General features: G+C 43.3%; 1 protein-coding gene across 9 annotated transcripts in view; it reads right to left on the reverse strand.

Moving 5' to 3' along the window:
• Positions 1-1654: 1654 nt before the first annotated feature.
• The window catches only part of XPNPEP3 (X-prolyl aminopeptidase (aminopeptidase P) 3, putative), a 32444-nt gene continuing 11871 nt past the window's right edge, over positions 1655-22227 (reverse strand). Inside the window, exons 8-17 of one of the 9 annotated variants that reach the window (XM_010563220.1) lie at positions 21806-21926; positions 20460-20990; positions 19619-20031; positions 17790-18102; positions 14645-14896; positions 7907-8012; positions 7723-7801; positions 7052-7151; positions 5927-5998; positions 1655-1710 (exon numbers count right to left, since the gene is read on the reverse strand). In XM_010563220.1, coding sequence (XP_010561522.1) covers positions 20824-20990; positions 21806-21926 — 288 coding nt within the window. In that variant the 3' untranslated portion in view covers positions 1655-1710; positions 5927-5998; positions 7052-7151; ... (4 more) ...; positions 19619-20031; positions 20460-20823. Of the gene's footprint in view, positions 1711-5926; positions 5999-7051; positions 7152-7722; positions 7802-7906; positions 8013-12962; positions 13282-14521; positions 14593-14644; positions 14897-17247; positions 17406-17789; positions 18124-19618; positions 20032-20459; positions 20991-21805; positions 21927-22227 lie in introns of those variants that run through there. The other 8 variants (XM_010563300.1, XM_010563864.1, XM_010563617.1 and 5 more) reach the window with 8 other exon arrangements.

Below are 22227 nucleotides of genomic sequence, written 5' to 3' on the forward strand. Positions count from 1 at the left end.
CGGCTGTAGCCGGCGGCGCGGGGCAGCGGGCCGCGGGCCGCCTCGCCTCAGCGGCCTCCTCACGGGTCGAGCGAGGCGGGAGGAGAGCGGGGAGAGGCGCTTGGAGGGTCGCAGCACAAGGCCCGAGCCCGCAGGCTGGTCTGGTCCTTCTTGTCCATGGCTTCCCTGAAATCCCTTGGGAGTTGTCTCTCCCCGCCCCGCTGTGAAGGGCTTCAGCCCTCCGTAAAGTTTTTGCTCGTTTTCTTGCCATCCTGATTGATCCCCTGCGAGCGCGGAATGAGGTGGGGTCGCTGGCGTTACTACTGTAGCCCTTTTGTTCGCTAGCGGTCTGGTCTTTTTTTTGAAACGGAATATCAGAATCGCTAGAGAAAATTCGCATCGTCCAGACTACTCTTCTAGCCAGCAAATGAGGCTAACAACATGACGATCAGCGTGGGTTTTACTTGTGCTTGAGCTGCCCAAGCCCTGCCCGTTGTGTTGCAAAGATGGAGACAACAGGCATGGGAGCTCCTACTGGGAACTTCCTCCCTCCACCAGTACAGCTTAAAGTACTTTTCGGAGGCAGTCAGTAGTAGTGTTCCCCAAGATGTGGAAACGGGGGAAGATAACTCCCCAGCAGGATGACAGCAGGTCTTGAAATGTCACCTAGCTTTGCAGGTCCTCGTAGATGTGCACCCTCTCTGCAGAGTCAACCCTTTTAAACCCGTTTGTAGACCGTGTTGCTGCATGGATGCAGGAAGGAGGAGGTAGTAGAAGCATAGAAAGGGCATTCTTTTATACGCATACAGGCAAGCAATATCTATGCTGGACCTGTCATAAGCATTTGGGCCAAAGAGCACTGTTCCAGTCTGGCTCCATCATACCCATCTTGCTGTATGCATACGGCTTTTACCTAACATCCAGTGCCCGTTGGGCTGGGACGTCTAGAAGTCTCCAAATAAACTTTAAACTAAAGTAGGGGCCTGCGGTAAGAAAAAGATAATGCTGTCATTGGATGTTTTGGAATCATTTTCAATGGGAATCACATTTGAAAGACATGCAACGGTTGTGCCCTGAGTTAAGCACCTACCTAAACATTTGCAGGGTCAGGCTGAGCCTGAAAGTTATACACACACAGTAAAGGTAAGTTTGAAGAAGAAAAATGCGCTCTCTCATTTGTACACCCTTTAACACCTCCAGTTATCTCCACGGAAAGCTTCCATTTCACTTAACAGCCCCTTTCCCCAGATGCTCCTCAGTTATGGTGCTTGTCTTATTGCCAACAGTGAAATGAAGCTGCACAGATTCAGGTTTTCTTCCTGTTGCTTCTTATTCAGGGCTGTAGTCTGCAGGCTATTGCAGAGGGCTATTTTGAAAATGGGAGGTGGGTGCTTGAGAAAATTGATTTTTCACCTTCAAGAAAATAGCTCTTTTCAAAGCAGAATCTGCAAGATTTTCTTTTTAATAGAAACATTCATTTTAACCCTAAATCTGTATGGTAATGTCCCCAGTAGGACATTACTCAGTAGGCATCCAGGACATTGAACAAACATGAACACTAGGGCATATGCATACCAGAGAAATGTTAACATTCATTTTCACTTTAAATGACTACTGCAATATAAAATTATAGTCTTCCCACCTCAGCTGATGTCACCATGGGGAGATGGTTGCCAATGGGTAAAAGCCATGCAGCCAGCAGTCATATGGTCTGGATTTATCTTGCTGTACCTGGCAGCAAAAGGAATACAGCAATGCAGATCTTGAGTTAAGTCTTGCTAAAAAGGTGTGGTGTTTTCAGAAAAAAGATGACAAACGTGGTGCAGAATAGAACATATGTCTGCATGCTTATTTAATTAATATTTACCGATTCATGTAAGCAGATACATAATACCAACAGTGGGAAGGAAGTGCATTAAGAGATCTCCAGCGTGCTTCGCAAAGTGAAATTAGTGATGGTGTTCCCTAATACTCCTGCTCTTCATAAAAAGGTCTGAGCTACCCTCTTTACTGTACATGAAGTAATCTGTTTTCTGTTGATTTTAGTGCCATCTCTGATTTCTTTCCTCCTTGGAAAAGTGCAGCCCCTCAGTCCTGTTTTCCCGCTCTTAAGGCTATATGTTATAGAGAGGTGTCAGCAGCTGCTGCAGAAAGAAAGGCTGCAGCTTTGAAAAGCATCAGCCTCAGAAGAAATGTAACACTGTGGTCCAAATTGCCAGGGATGCTTTGAAGAATGGATCATTTTTCAAATCACCAGGACACGCAGGGGAAAGAGAGGAGACTGCCAAGCTGAAAAGGCAGGGAGGGAGACAGACTAGGTGACACATGACAACTGCTCTGAATACGGTTAGTCCCAATTAAAATGAGACAAACTCCCTCTCCCAGTTGTCAAAAGCTGTTCCAAAAGGCAAGGCAACAACAACCTGGTGACTCTAGTGCAATTACCTTCCAAAACCAGTGTCTTTCATCTTGGTCATTGCCCTTCTCCTTTACGTTCATTCTGTTGGCATTTTTTTTTTTTTTCTTGCAGCCACCAACATTCTCCTATGTGGGATTTATCCCCCCCGGCCTGATACATGCCCCCTTTGAACATGTGTGCCTGACTGGGCTGCCGTGTTGGTGCTGCTGGAGGGGCAGCTGCTTGCAGCCCCGGCTCTCACGGCTGCACCCACACGGGGAGCAGGCGGAACGTCTGGTAGTGGTGGTACCGACAAAACTCGTCCCTCCAAGGCACCAGAACAGAGGGATCCCCACGGCAGCGGGAGGATCCCCCAGAACTAACTGAATCAGAAGGAAAACGCGCACAGGGAAGGTTGCTTTGCTTTCCAGTCCTTGCTGCCTGAGCCTTTTGCATTCCGCGTCCCAGCCCCGCAGACAAGATGAGGGATGTATCCTCTGTTATCACGACTCATCCTCAGCATGCACACCGATGGCACGGGATCTCTCTGGGGGACTTGGGTCACTCTCAGGAATGAAACTGTTCTGAAAGTGAGGAGAGAACTGCAACAATTTCAAACACTCTTCAGAGCAAATCCTTTCTTTTACTGTGCAGGCAGGAGAGTAGGGATGGGCCTTCCAAGACTGCCAGGAGCAAGAAGTGGGGAAAAAAGGGAGGTGGCCCCTTTCTTTCTAAGTGCTCACAAACCTCAAGTTTTTCTGTTGCCTTTCTGTGCTTCACCCTCTCAGTGCTGCCTGCTTAAGATGCGGTTTCAGTGGTGCCTCAAGCAGGAATTACCTGGTGTGTGAGACTAGGTCCCATTCAGTGGTTGCAAACCAGGGAGTAAAAATCAAGTGCATCTTATTACTTTCTAAAGAACTGTAGGGTTGGCTGGCTGCCCTCCCTTCAGTTGCTGATGCTACTAAAACCATTTGAATTGACTAAGTGGGGATTTCTAGCCCCCTTTGCTTTTGGATGCCCAAACCCACAGAGAGCATTCACAAATTACTATCAGGACAAAACTGAATCCACTGTCTTTCAGTGCTGCCACAAAACTTCTCAAAGTTCACAAAGTAAGCGAACAACCTTCCACCAAGGCTCTGTAGAATGCCCAGCTGATTCAGTGTGCTTGGCATAGGGAAGCTGAATTCAAAGAACAGAGCCAGAGGGGTAGATTAAGCAATATATCCCATAGATTTTTGGACCAGACTGTGCTTGGTTTTCTGCAGAAACCCAAACCCCCTGCCTCTGTGCATGTCTTCCAGATGATGGTCACATTATAACCCGTATAGTACCCCTGGCTTTGCAATCCAGTACTAAAATCTCAGGAGAGAAATGGAGCCTCCAGCCCCCAATAATCTAGCTAGAAAGAACAGATGAGATTCTGAGAGAGGACCAGGTTGTAGCATTTAATGGGATGGTGACGAATTGTTACTCTTCCTTTTTTGTGGCATTTTACCTAAAGCTGCTTGATAACTTGCAGATAAAATAACATATGGCCATCGTGTCAGCCTGCAGGTAAGTAGGTGCTTGCAAAAACCATGATACTTAACGACTGTGCCCAATCTCCTGCAGACAGCCTTTCCCCACACATGAAAAAAAGCAGCTGAGGTGTAGGTCTAGGCTCAACAAATGACCCTGTCCCCACAGTGGGCATCTCAGCCCCACACCACACCTGGCAATCAGCTGCAGCTGACAGAGGAACGCAATCAGGATATATGGACCCCAGTGCATTATGGTGAGGATGTTGGGCTGATTCCACTCCACTTCCAGAAAGGGTGTGAAGCTATCCCTCCTACGCAGCAACACCCCCGTGCTCCCCATCCTAATCCTCACCCCCAACTAAGGAGCTCCACCTCAGAAGGAATCCAACACCAAACCCACCTCCTCCCCTCTGCAGTTCTGGGCGCCAAGCTGCAGATGCTTGCAGAAGCACATCTGGCTGTGCTTGTCACCTCCCGAGAGAAACCAGCGTCCCAGCTTCTTCTGCTCAGAGGAGAGGACACGTTCTGCAGCCAGGCTCCTAGCCTGCGCAGAGGTCCCCAGGAGAGCCAGGACTCTCAATGCTGCCCATAGAGACAAGACGAGTCGCCATACCTCTAGGTCAGCTGCAGCCCGGCCACCTCTTTTATTCACAAGGCTGAAGAAGAAGTGGGAGGGTGAGACTGCCTACAGCAACCGAGAGAAAAAATGCACACACGGGAAAAAGCGAGGGCTTGGGAGAGAAAGAGTCCTGCTTTAACCTGAGCAGGGATCCTGAAGAGATGTCGGAGACAGAGGCTGAGATTGTAATTCAGAGAGAGGGCAAGTCTTTCAGAGGGTAACAGGAAAGTGGTAGCAGGGGAGTGATTGTTTTTAACCTGAACATCCCAGAAGAACTGCATGAGGTGACAAGAGGCTATGGGGTAGTCCAAGAGCAGGAGACAGCCCCACTAACCACACGAGAGACATCATCTGAATACCAGGTCACGGTCTAGATCTCCTTCCTTGCTTAGACAAGAGTATTCAGAGTGCCTTTTATCCTTTTAAGGAGGATGCAAAAAAAGGGAGAATGTTATGATAGCCCGATACAAGTAGTTCTATTCATCTACTACTGCATGTAAGCAATGTTGGAAGATCTGCCAGGGTAATTAACAGTAGCCAGGAAAAACCACAAGAGTAACCAAAGTAGTATCACAAGCTTGCTTGCATATAAATCCATGAACTCCTACTGATTTGGGAAATCCATGAACTTTCAGTAACACGAGGAGACGCGGTTCCAGACTGCTGTGTGGGAGACACTAAGACACTGTTTACAGATATTCTTATCTATGACTTCTCCCTGACAGTCTTGAATGTGGGGAAAGAGTCACAGAGAGGGAATAAACACTAAATCAGAAAAAAACATTATCAACAAAGGGAGGTCTGGAAGCTACATCCACTGAGTCCAAGGTTTTGATGCTGTTTGAAAGGAGGTGAGAACCATCAAGCTACAGCTTTGCATTTGTTATCTCCCATTAATTCTTTGTCCTTTTTCCAAAAAATATAGTATCCCCAAATTCCTCCAAAGATCTCTTCTAACTGAATCAGATTCCTAACTGCAGGCCCTGCTCAACAAGACACAATTTGTTAGCCTTTGCCATCCTTCTTTGTTACAATGGGAGAGATGCTGCTATCAGTAAAAGCATTTTGTTGAAGCCCATGGTAGTCATAGCAAAGGCACCATTTGGCAATTGAAAACTTTAAAAATCCAAATCCAAGCTTTTTTTTTGGGGGGGGGGGGTGAGGGTGCAGTGGGGCAAATTTGAAGGTGGAGTTCACATGTGATTTCACGGCAAAAAAATAACTAATTTTATACCACTTCTGCTTGGAAAGACACAAAGGAATGGGAAAAACAAGTTAGGTGGCCCACAGACGTGGCAATTACTGGTACAAAAACTATATGGATATTACAAAAGAAGCCAAGAGCAAGGGAGCCAGCAGTCCCCTGCCTGCCATACCAGCATAAGCAGGAACAAAAAATTGTGGTACCTGACTCAGATAGTTCTCAGAAGACGGAATTTCAAGTATGTCTGGCATTTAACTGCTCTCTGTCATGAATGCCTAGATAAAGACACAATATACTGAGTTTAGCCTTACTTTGGACTCCACTGGAAAGTTCATTATGGCATCTAGGTCAGTGAATCCCACAAGAGATGGTCTACCTGCCAGTTCTATAGTGAACAATAAAATAAATTAATAAACTGTCATACTTCTCTGCAGGTTCATATACCTTGAATGTATCTCGCTGTGTCAAATATCCTTTTCTTTAATTTCAAAGCTCAGCACAACTGGATCTCTGGAAGCCCAATGGAAAGAAGGGCCATTTGTAGCAGCGAGCCTTCACTGATCAGAAAGCACAAGCTCCCCAACCCTGACAGCTTCAGAAAATGCAGAAAATAGGAGCGAGCAGAGAAACAAGTGTAAGGCGTAGGGACTAGTGCTTTGGTAATTTTTGCTTTTGGTAATTTACCACTGCAAAGTGATGTAGTCCCTTCTTCTCCCTCCTCCAGTCACTTTGGATTTTTTTGGTTTTTTTCTTTCTGCCTCTGCTTACCACACTCATAAATTATATTTCTCAACCCAGTTTAAGTATTCATTGATTCCTGTCTGGGCTAGGAGAAAGAGGAAAGCGCCATATCCAGCACTAGGAATACTCTCCCACCTGCCTGCAGTATCAACAAGACTTAAAAAAAAAAGAACAGAACAAGACACAACAGCTTCAGGGAGGTTTTAGCAAGACACACAGAAAGTTCTACACTGGGTGAGAGTTTACCACAACTACCGAGGAGTTAACTCCTTTACCTCAATATATAGAAATACCCATGAGTTTATCATGGAAGATCCTTATGTTCAAGTTCATTCACATCCCGTAACCTTCTTTTGCGAGTCTGCAATCATTCAAGACAACCAGTTGCACAGGTCTGAATGGAAATATTGTAATTAATTTTGAGGAACCAGGAAAGCTGGAAAAAGACAGGGGCCAGAGGTTTGGCAATACCACACACATCCAAACCAACAGCAGTTACCAGACCCATTTCATTTCCTGGAGGATTAAAAACCAAGCCCCATTCTCTTACCTTCCTTTGTTCATGCAAGGAGTGACAAAGTACCTACCTTTGCATTTAGATACTGTTCTCCTGCTGGGGGTTGGACTGGCAGAGACAGCTTCTGCAGCAAATGCCCATCAAACAGCAGCCGTTGGTTAGAAAGGGGCCTGAAGCCAAGGAAGAGCCCTTAAAACTCTTCTTTCACACAGCAAAACTGTCAATTAATTAAAACATTTTGGAGAGTATAAGGAAAACTGTTCACTTTCTCTTTCTTCAGCTCTAGGACAGGGGAAGATGGAGCAGATGACAATTTTTCTGGTTACGAGTGGTGTGGGGAGGTTGAGGGACCAATAGCCCCCAGAAGCTCAACTCGCAACTGGCATTCCCACGTTATCTGATTAATAATGTAGTTGCTTATGCTAAACCAGTTTTCCCTCAATTTACCTTACTGTTTCCTACTCTTTACTCCCTTCACCCCTGCTTTCTCTCACAGTGTGTGTTATTGTATGATTCTATGATTATATGTTTGTATTTCACTGTATTTTTAAACTCAGTCATTAAAACCCAGGTTGCAGGTTTGCTGGTGTGTAGAAATTATCAGGTAATCTTTCCCTTCTCCAAATACCCATTTCATTCTGTCTCATTTGCATTACGAATCAATATGGAGTATGGTTCATTTTGCAGCTCCCATTTCTTTGCTGCAAGGGCAAAATCTCTGAAATTCCCCTGTAGACTTACGGGTTGTGAAGATAAAGGGGCTTCTCCGCAGTCCTGCGAAGGTCTTCGGTGAGGTTTCAGGAGGGAGGAATAACGAACGCTGTGAAAACATCAGAGCTGCTGTGAAGGCAAGCTAACTGTTGGAAACCTTTGGTGTCCCAAGCCCTAGCACACACAAACTAGAGGAGATTTCCTTTAAACTCACTTCAGATCTTTTTTAGCCTCTGGGATATGGAGGAGGCTTCCTCCTGCCAGAGTCAGGCGAGCGGTGGTATTCCTGATGCCACCCGTCTTGTCCACTGCAGTTAGAGCTGCCAAGAGAGACAAGTGAAAAACACACATCATTTCACAGTGAACAGGTTTAGAAAGGCAGCTTTCAGCTGAACCTCGGGTGTTTGTTTGGAAGCTCCTTACCGCGGTTTTTAGTCACCCCTCCTTTCCTGACAGGGTAAGCAGATTCCACTCCATTAACTGTATCTCCCTTGGGTTCTCTGTTCAAGTTAAAAAGAAAGTTCTCAAAGAATTTGGAGGGCACATTTGGGACTCGCGTACAACACGACAGCGGTTTGTTTGCAGCGGCTTAATTTAAATTGGATTTCACATCAATTCATTGAACAGCTGAGGAACCCTGTGTGGACACACTTACTTGCCTTAAGAGTTGGCTTAAAATCAGTTCCTAATCGATTTAAGCTCCACTGATCAGATTTAAATATATATTTAAAAGGTCAACACAACCTTTTGCATTGATTTAATGAAATGATATTGAAAGCAGTGCTTGAGTAAACTGGTGCAGCTCTGTGTAAAAGCTGTCCGAATTAGTGTAATATGGATTGTCAAAAGATGGAGAAACATTTCTCCCCCTCAAAGCTTGCAAATTCAATCTCCTGATTGAATGCTAGCAAGATAGAGGCTGATGGATCTCTCCTCTGACGGAGCCATGCATTGATTTTATCATTAGATATACAAAACAAATGCCTAATTCAGTAATAGGCACATTTTATGCCTTTCCTTGATGGTGTTGATCCTCGCCCTACATATACGTATTTCACATTTCAAAAATCACATTTAGTCCCTCTTCAATATGACAGTTCAAAATTCAGGCCTGGGAATGTTTTTGAAATTATGATCTTTAAAAGATTATAATCTGGAAAGATAGGACCTTTTTAAAAATTTAGATAAATAACAGCATGAAAGGATCACTTATGTCAGGAGCCTATTTCACTGTTTAACAGGTGCAGATATTCACTATAAATTAAATCTCATTTGTGCTGAGTGGTTGAATTGCTGAGGAATCACTTTATTGGTATGTGAAATATTTACTATGTATAGCTGGACAGCTTCCCAGGAATTCTGATGAAACACATTAATGCACAAGAAAGAACATCCTGTCTTCATAAGACTTGTGAAAACTTAAGCTTTGCTCCTCTCAATATCTTATACAGAGCTTTTAAAATTATTTGAATTGTCCATACAAATTTACCTAGAATAACGGCTAAGAAGGATCTTTTTAGGTAGAAAATTATCTCTCCGTTGAGTAAAGCTGCTGTTATAAACATGAATATCCAAAAAAACCCCCCTCTTTTATTTAAATCACATTTTTCTTCACCGTATTTAGAAATTGCCTTTTTCTTATAGAAGGGTGAGAAATCACATACTGCTTTAAACAATTTCAGATGCCCAAAAGAGAAGGGTGATATTGGGATCACTCCAAAAAGCACATGAACTTAGAAGCCAATAACTAACATTTGGCTGGGAATTATTTGCATGTGTCCTTTGAATAAGAAGCATTATTTGCTAAGAATGATTTATTTAGACAATTTGGCTATGGATTTCTTTATCTGTGTAACAACCAAAATATGGTACAAAGGTAGGAGAGACTTCCAGCTACTACCTAAAAGTCCTCGGTTCCCACCTGTAATGTGAGATCTGGGTTTGCTATGTAGAGTAATGGATCTGCATGACAAATACAGACAAGTTTAGCTCTTAGAGTGTTATAATATGCAAGAAAAAAGGACATCAAGAGCAGGTTTACACAGACAAGAAAAGTTTCAAACAAGTGTAGGCCACATTCCTTGCAGCTGAGGAGCCACATAAAAAACCCAACCTAAATTAAACAGCAATAAAAGCCAATATGAACTGTGTTATATTAAAAAGCTAATACTGAGAGCCATGAAAGCTCAAGAGTTTACATGAGCAGCCTATAAAACACTAATGTAACTAACAGGGAACTCTGTTGAAACCATCCCTCTGCAAATCCAAAACTATATTAAAAAAAAAAAAAATCAAACTATTTCCAGGACCGGGAATAACAGATGTATACAAATTTGCAAGGTTAAAATGTGTTCTCTGTTCCTGATTCACAGGTGTATGTCACCAAAATAATTTTCAAGGCTATGTTTCTCTGAGATGAAAGCGAGCCCTCCATCCCACCTGGTATAAACTGCCTCTGAGTTTAAGTTCAGGGAACCTGAACACCAGTGGTACAATTACCTTTCCATCCTGTAAACACAATGGCTATGCAGTGGACTGCTCAGGATAGTCTGAAGAACTCCTCTAGACTGGCTGTGAACAACAGTATTTCTGTTATTTTTGCACAGATCCTTGTAACAGTATTTTGAATATTCATGCTTTATTCCAGTTACATGGAAAAGCCCAGGTGCACAGGGCAGCGTGTGTATGTGTGTGTTGGCTTTGGCTCCAGAGTGAGGACACTTTGTTCTCTGAACAGTCAGGGAAAGAGTGTGAAAAAGAGGCAACAGTTTTTTATTTATTTACTATGATGCACAGAAAACTGCTGGGAAGCAGCCAAGGGTTAAATCTTTCAAGTTTTTTTTCCCAAGAAGATACAAACTGCCCAAGTAACAAGTGGATGAAGCCATGAACACTGCATACATTAGGCTAAAACCATTGTGCTAGTTTATTTTGACTCTACAATTGCAGAATAAGTGAAGAAAGTGTCTTTTTTATTTTAACATTGAGTATTTTAATTGAAAGGGGAATTGTAGCTTCTGCCATTAGTGCTAGCACATTCATAGAGATTTGCAAAAAAAGAACTTACTTTCTCACAGAATGGAAGTTGCTTTCCGGCCCCATATGCGAAAGCTCTTGTAGAGCTTCTAGTCTCAGTATATCCACCTAAGACAGCAGCAGTCACGTGGAGAACGGTCCTTCGAGTAAAGGAGTGGCCAGATCAGCTGGGAGACATTTTTGCCATAACTCGAATGCATCGTTAATACTTAACGTTTCACATACTCGTTAGAGCATGTCAGGAACATCAGTCACTTCCATCAAGACTGGAATTCACAGGAGCAAAAGTCCCACCCTACCAGCTAAACCACTGCTGGGATAACGCTGGGAACAAGCGTTCCTGTTTCCACAGGCTCAGCAATACCTCGGCTGGCCTTTTTACGAAGATCAGCTGAGGGGACGATATGCAATAGCAGACCATACAGGAATCATACTTCCAGTCAGGGACTGGACCACACCAGCTCAAGACTGGTCTAATCTCAGCTATTAACTCAGGAGATTTTACACCTGGGAGCAGGGGAAAGGACACTTTAAAACTTTTATACATTAAACAGTTACAAAATTAATTACAATTCATATTGTTAACTTTTCTAAATCAGTTCATCTTCTACTTAACATTTTGTTCTTTTTATAAACGTGTTTCTTGAATAAAAAAGCTAGAAATAAAGAATCAACTTCTGTCTTGCCTCAGATTTTTATAGTAAAAAAATGTTTTTAATCTTCTAATTTATGTAACTATTTCAAAGTTGGGGGAAGAGGATATGATGTCTGCAACAAACATAAATTTCAAGAATGCTTCTAGTTGCCATGTGGCTGCTAAACAACACTCTCTTTTGAAAAAAATAACACACATAATAAAGGAGATAATGCGAACTGTTGTTCTTTGACACTGGCAACCTCTAAAAACTTCCTGAAACAGATTAAAAATTATCATCAGTCCAGTCTCCTCCAGATAAAATGAAATAATACTCTGCAGCATGATCAGGTTACGAGAGACTGAATGGAAGAGCCTGAGCAGAGCAAAATTCAAAATGGAGCAAGGCACACTGAGAGCAAAATAACGTTACGACTGACTTGAAAAGAGAGAGGAAATAATGAATTCAAAATAAGCAACAGAGACTGCCCATCACTGTGCGCTCACTTTGCAAGTGCTACTCAACCCAGTCACTTCTCTTGGATTAGTTACGGAAAAGAGGAAAGTCGGTGTGTATCTACTTCCCCCTGTTTGAATGGAAAAGGCAGCATGCAGAAAAGCACACGGTGCTGTGCAGGGCTGGCTGTATGCAGGCTCACACCCCTTCTCCTCCAGGCACGGAATAAAGCTCTCACGGAGACATCCTCCTGGTCACTGCTTGGGGTTGGGACAGGCTGCCTGGGTCAGTCTCCTCCAGACCTTCTCCAAACTTTTTTCAGGGCAAATCCAGGTTATGGACCTTGTAAAAGGTCACCTCTTCTTTTAACTATGCTCAGTGGCATTCGTATCTTCCAGCATGCAATCTGGAGCAAGCTTTCTAATGGAAACGTTGTTCTGAAAACATAGGGTGACAGGACGGAAACATCTCCTGCCACAGTATGTTTATTCCCTGTTAGATACACTCTAGCTGGATCAGTACAAGTTTACCAAGTGGGATGGAAAAAAGTTGGAGGTACATGAAATCTGTATTGTGCCTGTTAGGCTTCAAATATGAAGCAAGAGCAGCAACCAGACATTGAGGATTTCAAGGGAAGACCTTTGCTGTTGAAGAGGTTAAAGTGATCAAAAGTAACAGCACACAGAGAGTTTCGAGGATGGGCCTTTTCTAAAACCCCCGATCCTGAGTCCAGAATGTAACCTAACAGGCAACCTCGATTCACAGGATGACTCAATTCTCTCCTTTGCACTTACTCCTCAGGATCTGGGGTTTTTCTTTCACTTTGTGTTGGTACGAGTAGTCTAAGCTCTGCAAAGCCAGGTGATTCAGGGAATAGATGGAAGACTTAGATAACATCTGGACTATGCTCATGTCCTGCACAATTGCTTATTTTAAGGGAACAGACATGGTGGCAACAAGAGGGGCAGGCCCCAGTGTAGTATGGATCCAGGTCCAGAGGAGTCACTTTGCAGCCCCTTATGCAACTTTACATTTAATTTTTTAAACATACAACGATTATATTAAGTATTGGGGGGGAAAAGGATAAAAAGGAGATGGCACTATTTACTGGAAGAACTGATTTTCTTTTGTGTGTGTGTGTACGTGTCCAAGACCTTTTCTAGCAGAAGAGAGTCATGTGACGCATATGTCTCTTCATCGCTTATCTTCTTCCTTCCCTCTCTGGTTCTTCGTCCTTTTGGGTTTGCTCTCCTTGCTAAACTCTGAATGGCCCCGTTGGGCAGTTCTGGGGACCCTGAGAAATGCAACTGAAGGAGGAGATGAAGTTCAGAGCCGTAGACATTTTTACAGAAGTACAGTCACCGTTCCACTGTCGAGGCTAAACTGAACCCACAGCAGGTATCCAAGCTGTTCATTAAACATATGAAGTTGCTCCTCATCCTCCTTATAATGCCTGTTGGGGCTGTAGGGGGCAAGCAAAAAAAGATACATAGATTTTTAATGATGGGGTTGTTAACAGCTGGAGCAAATGACTGAAAGAAACAATTCTCCACCTCATCCTTCTCCCTCCCCCAACCTTCAGATCAAGGCTTGATGCCTTATTGAGGGATCTGCTGCCGTCACACACGGGCTACCAGGCTCAGCACTAAATTGAGGAGGTAAAATGCAATGGCTTTAATAGGAAGGTGCTCAAACTACTCGATCAAAGGGCCTCCTACCCTTTCATTCAGTGACTCTATTAACTGAAGATAGGCAATATTCTAGAGGATTTTCAACACTCCTCTATTAGCTTGTGACTCATTAAAAATGGAGTCCTTAAGAAATGTAGCATTTGGTGCATTTCTTGTCTTAAATGAGCTTAGAGAAACAGCTTATCAGTCGTTTAATTTATTATTAACATTCACTAAAATTTCAGAGAGAGTTGCACACTGGAGTAAAATAGCTCTCATACCTAATTGCTGAGATTAATTTGCAGTTATCAGTATATTAGGAATTCAGGTTTGCACTACAATCCTCCTTCCCATTAATCGCTACACTTGTTCTATTTTATTTCTCTAAGAAACTAAGTTAGAATGATACATTTGGGCTCAAAACTCACATAGTTTACAGTTCTGAATTTCAAGAGTAATAATCACATCTTACAGATAGCACATTCTCACCTTTTTTGGAAAGGCACTCCTCAGGTGAGAATCACAGAATGTCATCTCCTCAAAAGCCTCATACTGCAGGGAAATTACATTATAAAACTGAAAAAACCCTCGAAGATGGAGGCAAGGTTAAGGTTACATGGCTGTGATTTACAGTAAAATATATTACAGAGATAATGCAATTATTTAAACTGCAAGAATTATAAACCCTGGAAATTCTAAGGTAAAATGAAATTTAACAAGAAATCCAAATAAAGCATAAAGAAATGAAGAGTCAAATATCTGACCAATCTTAATTATGCTTAGAGAAAATCTCTTCTAAATCTCTAACTAGCTAGAAGTCACAACATTTGTTTGCATAATATGCGTGTGTTTGCATATATAGACTAATACACACATGCTTCTGAAGATGAATCAGACCTTTCCACTTTATAGTGTGGAACTGAAAGTTCATGAGAAACCTCTCTCTGTTCTGCAGCGAAGGGCAAAAAACACAGCATGCCTTTACAAATCTCCTAATCATATCCAAGTCCACAAATGTAGAACTATCTCAATACGAACTGTATGTTTTTGCCTGGTTACAGTCACCACAGTAACACCCATGTAGCTGTTAAAAAGCTTATCTCCTGGAAAAAAAAGAACAGGGTAAAAGCATAAATTAGAAAGCGATATACATACCAGATATCCGCAATGCATCACAGGAACCTCGGCGGTACCTTATGGAATCTGGCAGCAAGTGAGAGGTCAGTGCAATGAGCACGCCGGAGGCTACGGCTCCTTCGGCTGCAGGCTGGTACCTCTGCAAGTCCGGAGGGAGAACACTCAGAAGGACACTTGGAGATTTACGGCCTCCGTGACAGGGGCAGCTGCGTGGGGATGCCAGGACCGGAGATTCCCGAGCTGTCGGTCGGGCCGCGTCTCTCTGCCCCTCTGAGAACGAGAAGACACGTGCAACTGGGCTGAGGGAGCGTAACTCTCCTAATCCCTGATGCCACACCAAACCTTGTCCATCCAAGAAGCGATGTTAAAAATGTTAAGCGGTTACCAGATCAAAAGGGGATCCTGATGGCGCATTAGGACAACAGCGCAGAAATGCCAACGCAAATGACAAACTTCACAGAGGCCACTACATAGAAACGATCGGCCTGCCAAAAGGGGGTACGGAAGGGCGTTCGCAGGCAGTATCATCTGCCTGCTTCTGTAGCCTGGTAAGAGACCCGCGCTGAGAAAGCCGACCCCCCCCCCTTCTGTACCATTAACAGCTGCCCTTTCTCTGAACGACCACAATGCTGGCAAACATGTCCACGACCGAGATGCAATACCATTAATTACAGAGGTATTGCTTATAGCTCCCAGAGGCAAAACTGATATTACATGTTGCCCTTTGTGTGCACATTAGACTAGAAAAAACAAAGTACATTATCCCCAAACTTAAAGCATTACCTTTCTGAGTAAAAGATTCACATGAGAAGAAGTTACCTGACATCTGCTAACTATTTCCTGGGACAAGAGTCAGACTGCTTAATCTTAACTTGGGTCAGTGGCCAATCCCATTTTGCATTAATCTCTCAAAAGGAGACATAGAGGCAGAAGCCTTGTTCTGCCTAGGAATAAAAAGAAGCTGAGCCTCCCTCCTCCTCACACAATATTATTCCTATTGGCCCAATTTACTGACAAAAAAACCCGCAGTGAGCCTATTTCCCTGGAAAGAATAGCATTTCAACCAGTTTTTGCTGGACTGCCAACTTCTCCTAGTTGATCACTGAACGACACGCTGAGTGTTCCCACCTTCTGCTGCCATGATATTCTGCCCAAATCATGAAAAAAAGAAATTCCTTTAAAAAGCCACAGGCTCTTCATGGCCTTGAGAAAACCAACACAGAGCTTCAACCACTGTCAGTTCTGGCCCACCACAGCATGTCTGAGACCAGCATTCCCAAGAAGCTTCCAAACCAAGACTGCACATCTCTCCTGCAGTGCTACTTGTTTCCCCATCATCCAAGAAGAAGGAACATACTGAATCCTACGGTAGCCATTCTTACTCCTGGGTCTACAACCAGCTTTCTTGTTAAATTTTTCTTTGCTCAAGGATCTAGTCATCAGGCTTACCCAGACAGGAATTATTTTTTTCTTTACCATTGTTAATGGATAACTCTGTCATGGTAGTTAAAAAGGCATATGTGGTATGAGTCAGCAAGAGAAGGTAATGCACGTGGAGGACCTGCCAATTCTTCCTTGTTCCTTTCTGCCCGTCTTCTGAAGAGTCTGGTTTTGGTTAGCCAAATATCAGGTGGTGCTTCAGAGAAACAACCAGGTGGGCTGAGGCACAACTTGTCCCAGCACATAGGAGTTCATTGCTCCGCTTGCTGCTGGCGAGGAAGGCTCAGAGCTGGCAGCCAGTTAAGACAGCAAGACAAACTGCAAGAAGGTGAAAGGACCTGAGGGGAGAAATTGAGTGCTATTGAGCCCACCGTGCCTCACTATCCATTTTGATTATAAATTCTGCTTTAAAATGTAAGTTATTGTTACACCTCTGAAATATAATAAATTGTGTAAGTCAGACCCGCTCCTAGAGCCAGCGTTTTGAAAGTGTCCAAATGATGATTTTTAATCAAGTAGAGGCTGAGCGTGCATGTAGGGAGCACATATAACAGCGATGCTGTAATGATCTCAGAAAATTATAAACTTAAATGCAGTTTAGATCTGCATACTAATGAAGAGATGCCTATATAGGGTCCTAGACAACTCAGTTTAAAAGAAATCAAAAAATGTCAATTTATTGCAGTGCAGGGTTTCGTTATCCAATTACACAAAGTATTAAGCATCTCATCATCATTAAGACATTTTTGTCATTTATCTCATATAGATTTTTTTCTAAGTTTAACCCTAACTCTTTTTGCTTTATGGTAATTCTTCTGGGAGTAATTACTAAATTTCCATAGCAGCAATTTGGGTAGTATAAGAGCACATAAACTCAGCCTTGCTCCCTCCATCATAATGAAGATTTTGCCTAGAAATGTACTTTTTCCCCTTCACATTATTTAAAATATGACACATGATCAATAACATAAAACTGCAGAAAACTTTCTCATATGATAGTTCTATTGATTTTTAAAGGAAATAATTAAACTAACTGTTAAGACCAAGTTCATCAATACAATCCGACTCCTTTGTTCCCCCCTCCTGAGCAGGACAAATCAATCAGGGTCTCCTGGTTAGCATAACCAGTTTCCTAGAGCTATTGCACCACTCTGACAACATACTGAATAGCCATTTCATACCCTGTTCTTCCCTCCTTGCTCTCACATCCACCTGCACGCACAGCTCCAAATGACACCCTTCTGAATCTTCTCTATTGCACTGTACATTCCCCAAACCCTCCATCTCCATTCTCTTCTACGTGCTCCCTCAGTTTGCTTCTTCCTATGGCATCAGGTTCCTTTGCAAAATAACAAATGCAATTTTAGGAAAGACATACTGTATTTTTCACAGATAACAGAGATAGAATGCCAAATTGTGTTAAATGCCAAATTTCTTTCCACTTTGATGACAGAAGCATATCTGCAAATTAGCACCTCTGCTCAGACTGTACTTTAACAACAGGACTCTCCTACCAACTAGTTCTCTGCAAGGCAAAGCAGGCCCCTGGTAGAAGGTGAAACGGGAAAGCCAAGAAAAGCCTCCTGGGCTTCCTCTGAAAGCAAAGCAACTTCTCCACAGGGATGGGCGGCTCTCATTTGAAAATTTTCTCTCATACTCTGATGCCCTTAAGACCTGTGCCATGGTTGGAATGAAATCTCTCCCCAAGTTAACTTGCATATACCTCAATTTCTCTTTCACTTCCAGTGATCCCACCAACGCCTTCATCAAGCAGCTGGCAACTTGCGCTGCCACCGAGAGCTGCTCCTGCACCCAAGTGGTTGGAGTGAGGAACCTCTTCCGTGGCAGTGACAGACGGTAAATCTGGCAGGATGGGACTGGCGACTGGGGAGGTAAGCCACGGGAATGTGCAGCCAGAGACGGGATTCTTTAGAGTTTCTCGACGAAGGTCATGTAAAATCTTCATGGATTTGGTTGTATTCAAGGGACACTGCAGCATGTGTGTAGGTCCCAGATGATACTCTGACTATCCACCTCTGCAACAAGCCAGAAAAGGCCTTCAAAAATTTAGGTTGATAAGATTCAAATTTAATACATTCTGCAAAATGCACTTTTCTTTACATTGAACAACAGATTCCAAACATTAGCAGCAGTTTATGCTGAAGAAACGGTGGAACACTGTGGAAGAATTACAGCATATGGGGCAATGCACAGCCTAAATCAGACACACTTAGCATGGTGGAGCACAGCAGCCCTAACAGATCCATTGCTCCCCGCTCAGCAGAGTCACAAACACTTCTTCACTGACAGAAACATTCATCCGCAACATTCTTAAGATCTATTGGTGTTTGCAAGTTGCAGGATTTTCCTGAGAGGAGGAGGAATTAGTGTGTGCCTACATTTGGCAATGTTATTTCAAGTCCAAGATAGGTTACAGGTAATTCATAAATGTCCCTGAAAAATAATGCTCGTTCTGGAGGTGCTTATATCTATTCAACAGCCATGCAACTCGATGGCCTAAGAAATTACTTTCTACAAATTGTTTTATTTTAAAAATAACTTTTTAATATGTATTTCAAAAGCTTATTTACACTAAGTACAATCATTAACTCCATTAGGTACATGGGCAGATGTGCAGATCAGCACACACATGTAGCTCTCGGGTTAATGTTATTTTAGGCTGCTTACATAGTTCCAAAATCTAAGATTTGTCCCAGTTGACATGGCTCTAACAGGTGTAATTGGAACAACACACGTGTTACAGATCAGAGCACCAAAAGTATTCATCAGTTCTTTGTCCACACGTAAAAGGCCTTCCTTCTAACAATTCAACTGTAACACATGAGCATCTAACAAAGGCTCCCATTAGAGATCAGCAGATTCTCTTAAACAGGTGAAACTTGATACACTAAACTCTGTAAAAGGATTTACTTTTTGTCATGTTTAGACAATAAAATTATGGCATGTCTTGGCTGCCTTTCAAGTGCCAAATTCAAACCCCAGTGCATGCACCCAGCTCCCATTAAAAGCAATGAGAGATGCAAGACACTGCACATTTAGCCTTCACTAAGTGAAATGAAACACAGAAAAGAAAAAAAAAAAGGAAGGGGGAAAAAAAAAAAAAAGCAGATTTTGCTAAAGGTTACACAGCAACAGAGCCAGAGGTTCAACTCAGGAACCCTGACCTCCTCCCCCACGATTCTGACTACGTCCACTGGGGGGAATTAGGGCAAACCAGGGAAGAGGCAGTGACATCGATTAGAAAGCAAAATGGATTAGGAAGCAGTGACGTTATAGTGGGTCAAAAATAGACAATATAGGAAGAGAACAGAAGAGAAAAAGAAAGAAAATTGAGAATAACAGTTGAAAAATACTGAAAGCTACCATCAGAAAGGATGTAAGATGATGTGATGCAACAGCAAGCATAAATAAAAGGAGATGAACTGATGAGAGGCACTTTTCAGACACATTAAATAGCTGATTGTCAAAATATTTTCAGTAAACACACAGATGCCACGTTTGCCTCTAGTAGGTGTTTCTACTACTGCATACAATGGCCTGGGTGGTAGGCTGATGTTGAGCGAAGACAACTCTTCTCTCTACTCCTCATCCATCCTAGCCCCCAATCACATTTGCAGCTGCCTCAAAAATATTATCACAGAGCATTAGTTACTGACTGCACTTGGCAAAACCCAAAAGGCAGCTGTGATAGTGCCCTCAGAGTTTTGAAAAGGAGAATTACTTTAAATTTCATATAAAAGCTGTATAAAGACTTGAGACTCGCCACAGGGCAGACTTCAAAAGTACACTGCTGAAGTTGCTGGCACTTACAGCATAAACCAGAAAGGTGCTGTGACTGTCCCAGAAGCAGGACACCTCACATCTAGGTGACAACCAGCAGCTCACCAGTGGAGTCCAGCACAGCCAACACAGCCCTGCTTCCGAGGGTAGAAGCGGGCTCAGTACTGGAATGGACATTTGGGACAAAAAGAAGGGAATGTGGAAGACGGCAAGAATGGGTGTGTTCAACCTCCTGAGCCCTACCTGTCCTTTCTGAAATTACCAAACATTCAAGTAAGCTGAAAGACCAGATGAGATGATGTTCCCTGCTGCTGGCCTATTTTGCATAGGTCTGAACAAGGCCCAAACACATCCTTATCCTTAAAATACTAAAAGCGTTCTCCACAGGCTTCAGTTATAACTACCTCCCAACCAAACCCATCTTCCTGACTACCAAAACCCCTCCTTCCAGGGCTCTGTAAAAATCAAAGCTGTCTGACACACTTTTATTCCCCCAAAACAGCATTTATCAGACCTTCATTCCTCAAAATTTGACTGTTGTGAAATTACTGCTAAAGGGGAAAAAATGGGACCTTGGTCTTAGCAGTTGTACCTATGCATCTGGAGAGGGACCAGGCAGAAGCCCTGCTGGTGGCACTGACAAAATTCATCCCTCCAAGGGCACCACAACAGATGGATCCACACAGCAGATGGATGAATCCGCCCCCATGTCCTACAACAGCTCAACACCAGCACTAATCAAATCAGAAGGAAAATGCACACAGAAGAGGTTGCTTTGCTTTTTCATTCCTCAGTACCCAAGCCTTTTGCATTCCACTTCCCAGCCCCAGTCTTGGAAACAGCCATCAATTGTCCACACCCTCCATCGCTTAACAACTACAGCCAGCTACAGGGATCGCATGCATCACTGGAGGGCTGTGTCTCCCGAGGAGGATGCAAGAGGCAGAGAAGGGGCATCATGAGCTGCGGCCACAGATCTGCTCGATGTGGTAGATCTCCTTGGGACAGTCAGCAGACAAGATGAGAGGCGCATCCTCTGTTATCACAACATCATCCTCAATGCGCACACCAATGCCACGAAACCTCTCTGGCGCACTCACATCGTCCTCAGGGATATAAATGCCTGAAAGAAGGAAGGGAATTAAAACATACAACACTCTCCAGAACAACACATTTCCCTTACTGCACCACCGTGAGAGCAGGGTTGGATTTTCAGCAATAACATGAGTTTGATCCCAAAATTTTTTAACAAGGAAAGCTACTCTTTTCCCTCACCCATGGCAGCTGGTGGGCTAAGAAAGGAAAGTGTCCCTTAGTGCCTAAAGACACTAGCATGGTAATAAAAACCTCCACAATTACAGCTGGCCTTTCCGCACTTCTTGCTCTCCATGCTATGTTCACAATGATGATTTTAACAATGTTCTGAATAGAGAGAGAAGAGCCAAGCATTAAGTACCAGTTTCCAGCTGACAGCTCCAAATCCAGTGACAAGCAGAAAGAAAGATTCATGGTGAAATGCCTAATTTGCAAAGCTAAGTTGTGAATGCCTGTAATTGCAGACTGCAATGCTTGAGACTTACACTACCAGTGACTGGTAGTAGTTTAGTCACAGTAACACAAAACACAGCACAAGTTAATTTAGCCTGCTTCTCTGCACTGCAATTGACCTGCACTGCTGTGGGTCAAACAGCAGCAGTCTGAGGTCTATAACACTCTGCCTTCTGCTGCACAGACATTTTTTGAGAGTTTACTCCCATAATTTGTTACCTTGGCTGTGCTTGGGAGGGAAATAAGGTTTTCTAATACTGCAATCATTTTCAATTTCACCAGAAAGGACCTGAATGCTTCGGTCTGAGGGATCAACTAACTACCCAAAGCAATACTGTTATCCTCAGTGTTGGCATGTTTTTGTCCACCACTGACTGCATCACTTTTTACCTGGTTCAATGGTTATCACCATGCCTGGCTGGAGTGGGAGAGATCGGGATATATCTGGGGTATCATGAACATCCATGCCCAAGTAATGGCCCACATGATGTGGGCAGTACTTTCGAACAGCCTAGCAGAAAACAAAACAAGTGTCACGGAGGCAGTTAAACACAGCCTAACCTGTTCTAATACAAAAGGTGGGGAGAAGAGACAGAACAGTTATGTGCTTAACTACCAACCTTACTGCCATGACTAGGTCACCAGGGGCTGCCTTCCACTTACCAGAACTGGATGGCCCTCAAAACCCACCAGTACCATGTGCCTATTATGAGCATATTGCCCACTGCCTTTCCCCCTCACTGAAAAGAACAGCCTAAGCCCATCACCACCTCAGCATGTCAGGTAAGACTTCAGTTTTCAGCTCACTGAGC

The sequence above is a fragment of the Haliaeetus leucocephalus genome, unplaced genomic scaffold, assembly GCF_000737465.1.
Source record: "Haliaeetus leucocephalus isolate CR32 unplaced genomic scaffold, Haliaeetus_leucocephalus-4.0 Scaffold0, whole genome shotgun sequence".
Lineage (NCBI taxonomy): Eukaryota > Metazoa > Chordata > Aves > Accipitriformes > Accipitridae > Haliaeetus > Haliaeetus leucocephalus.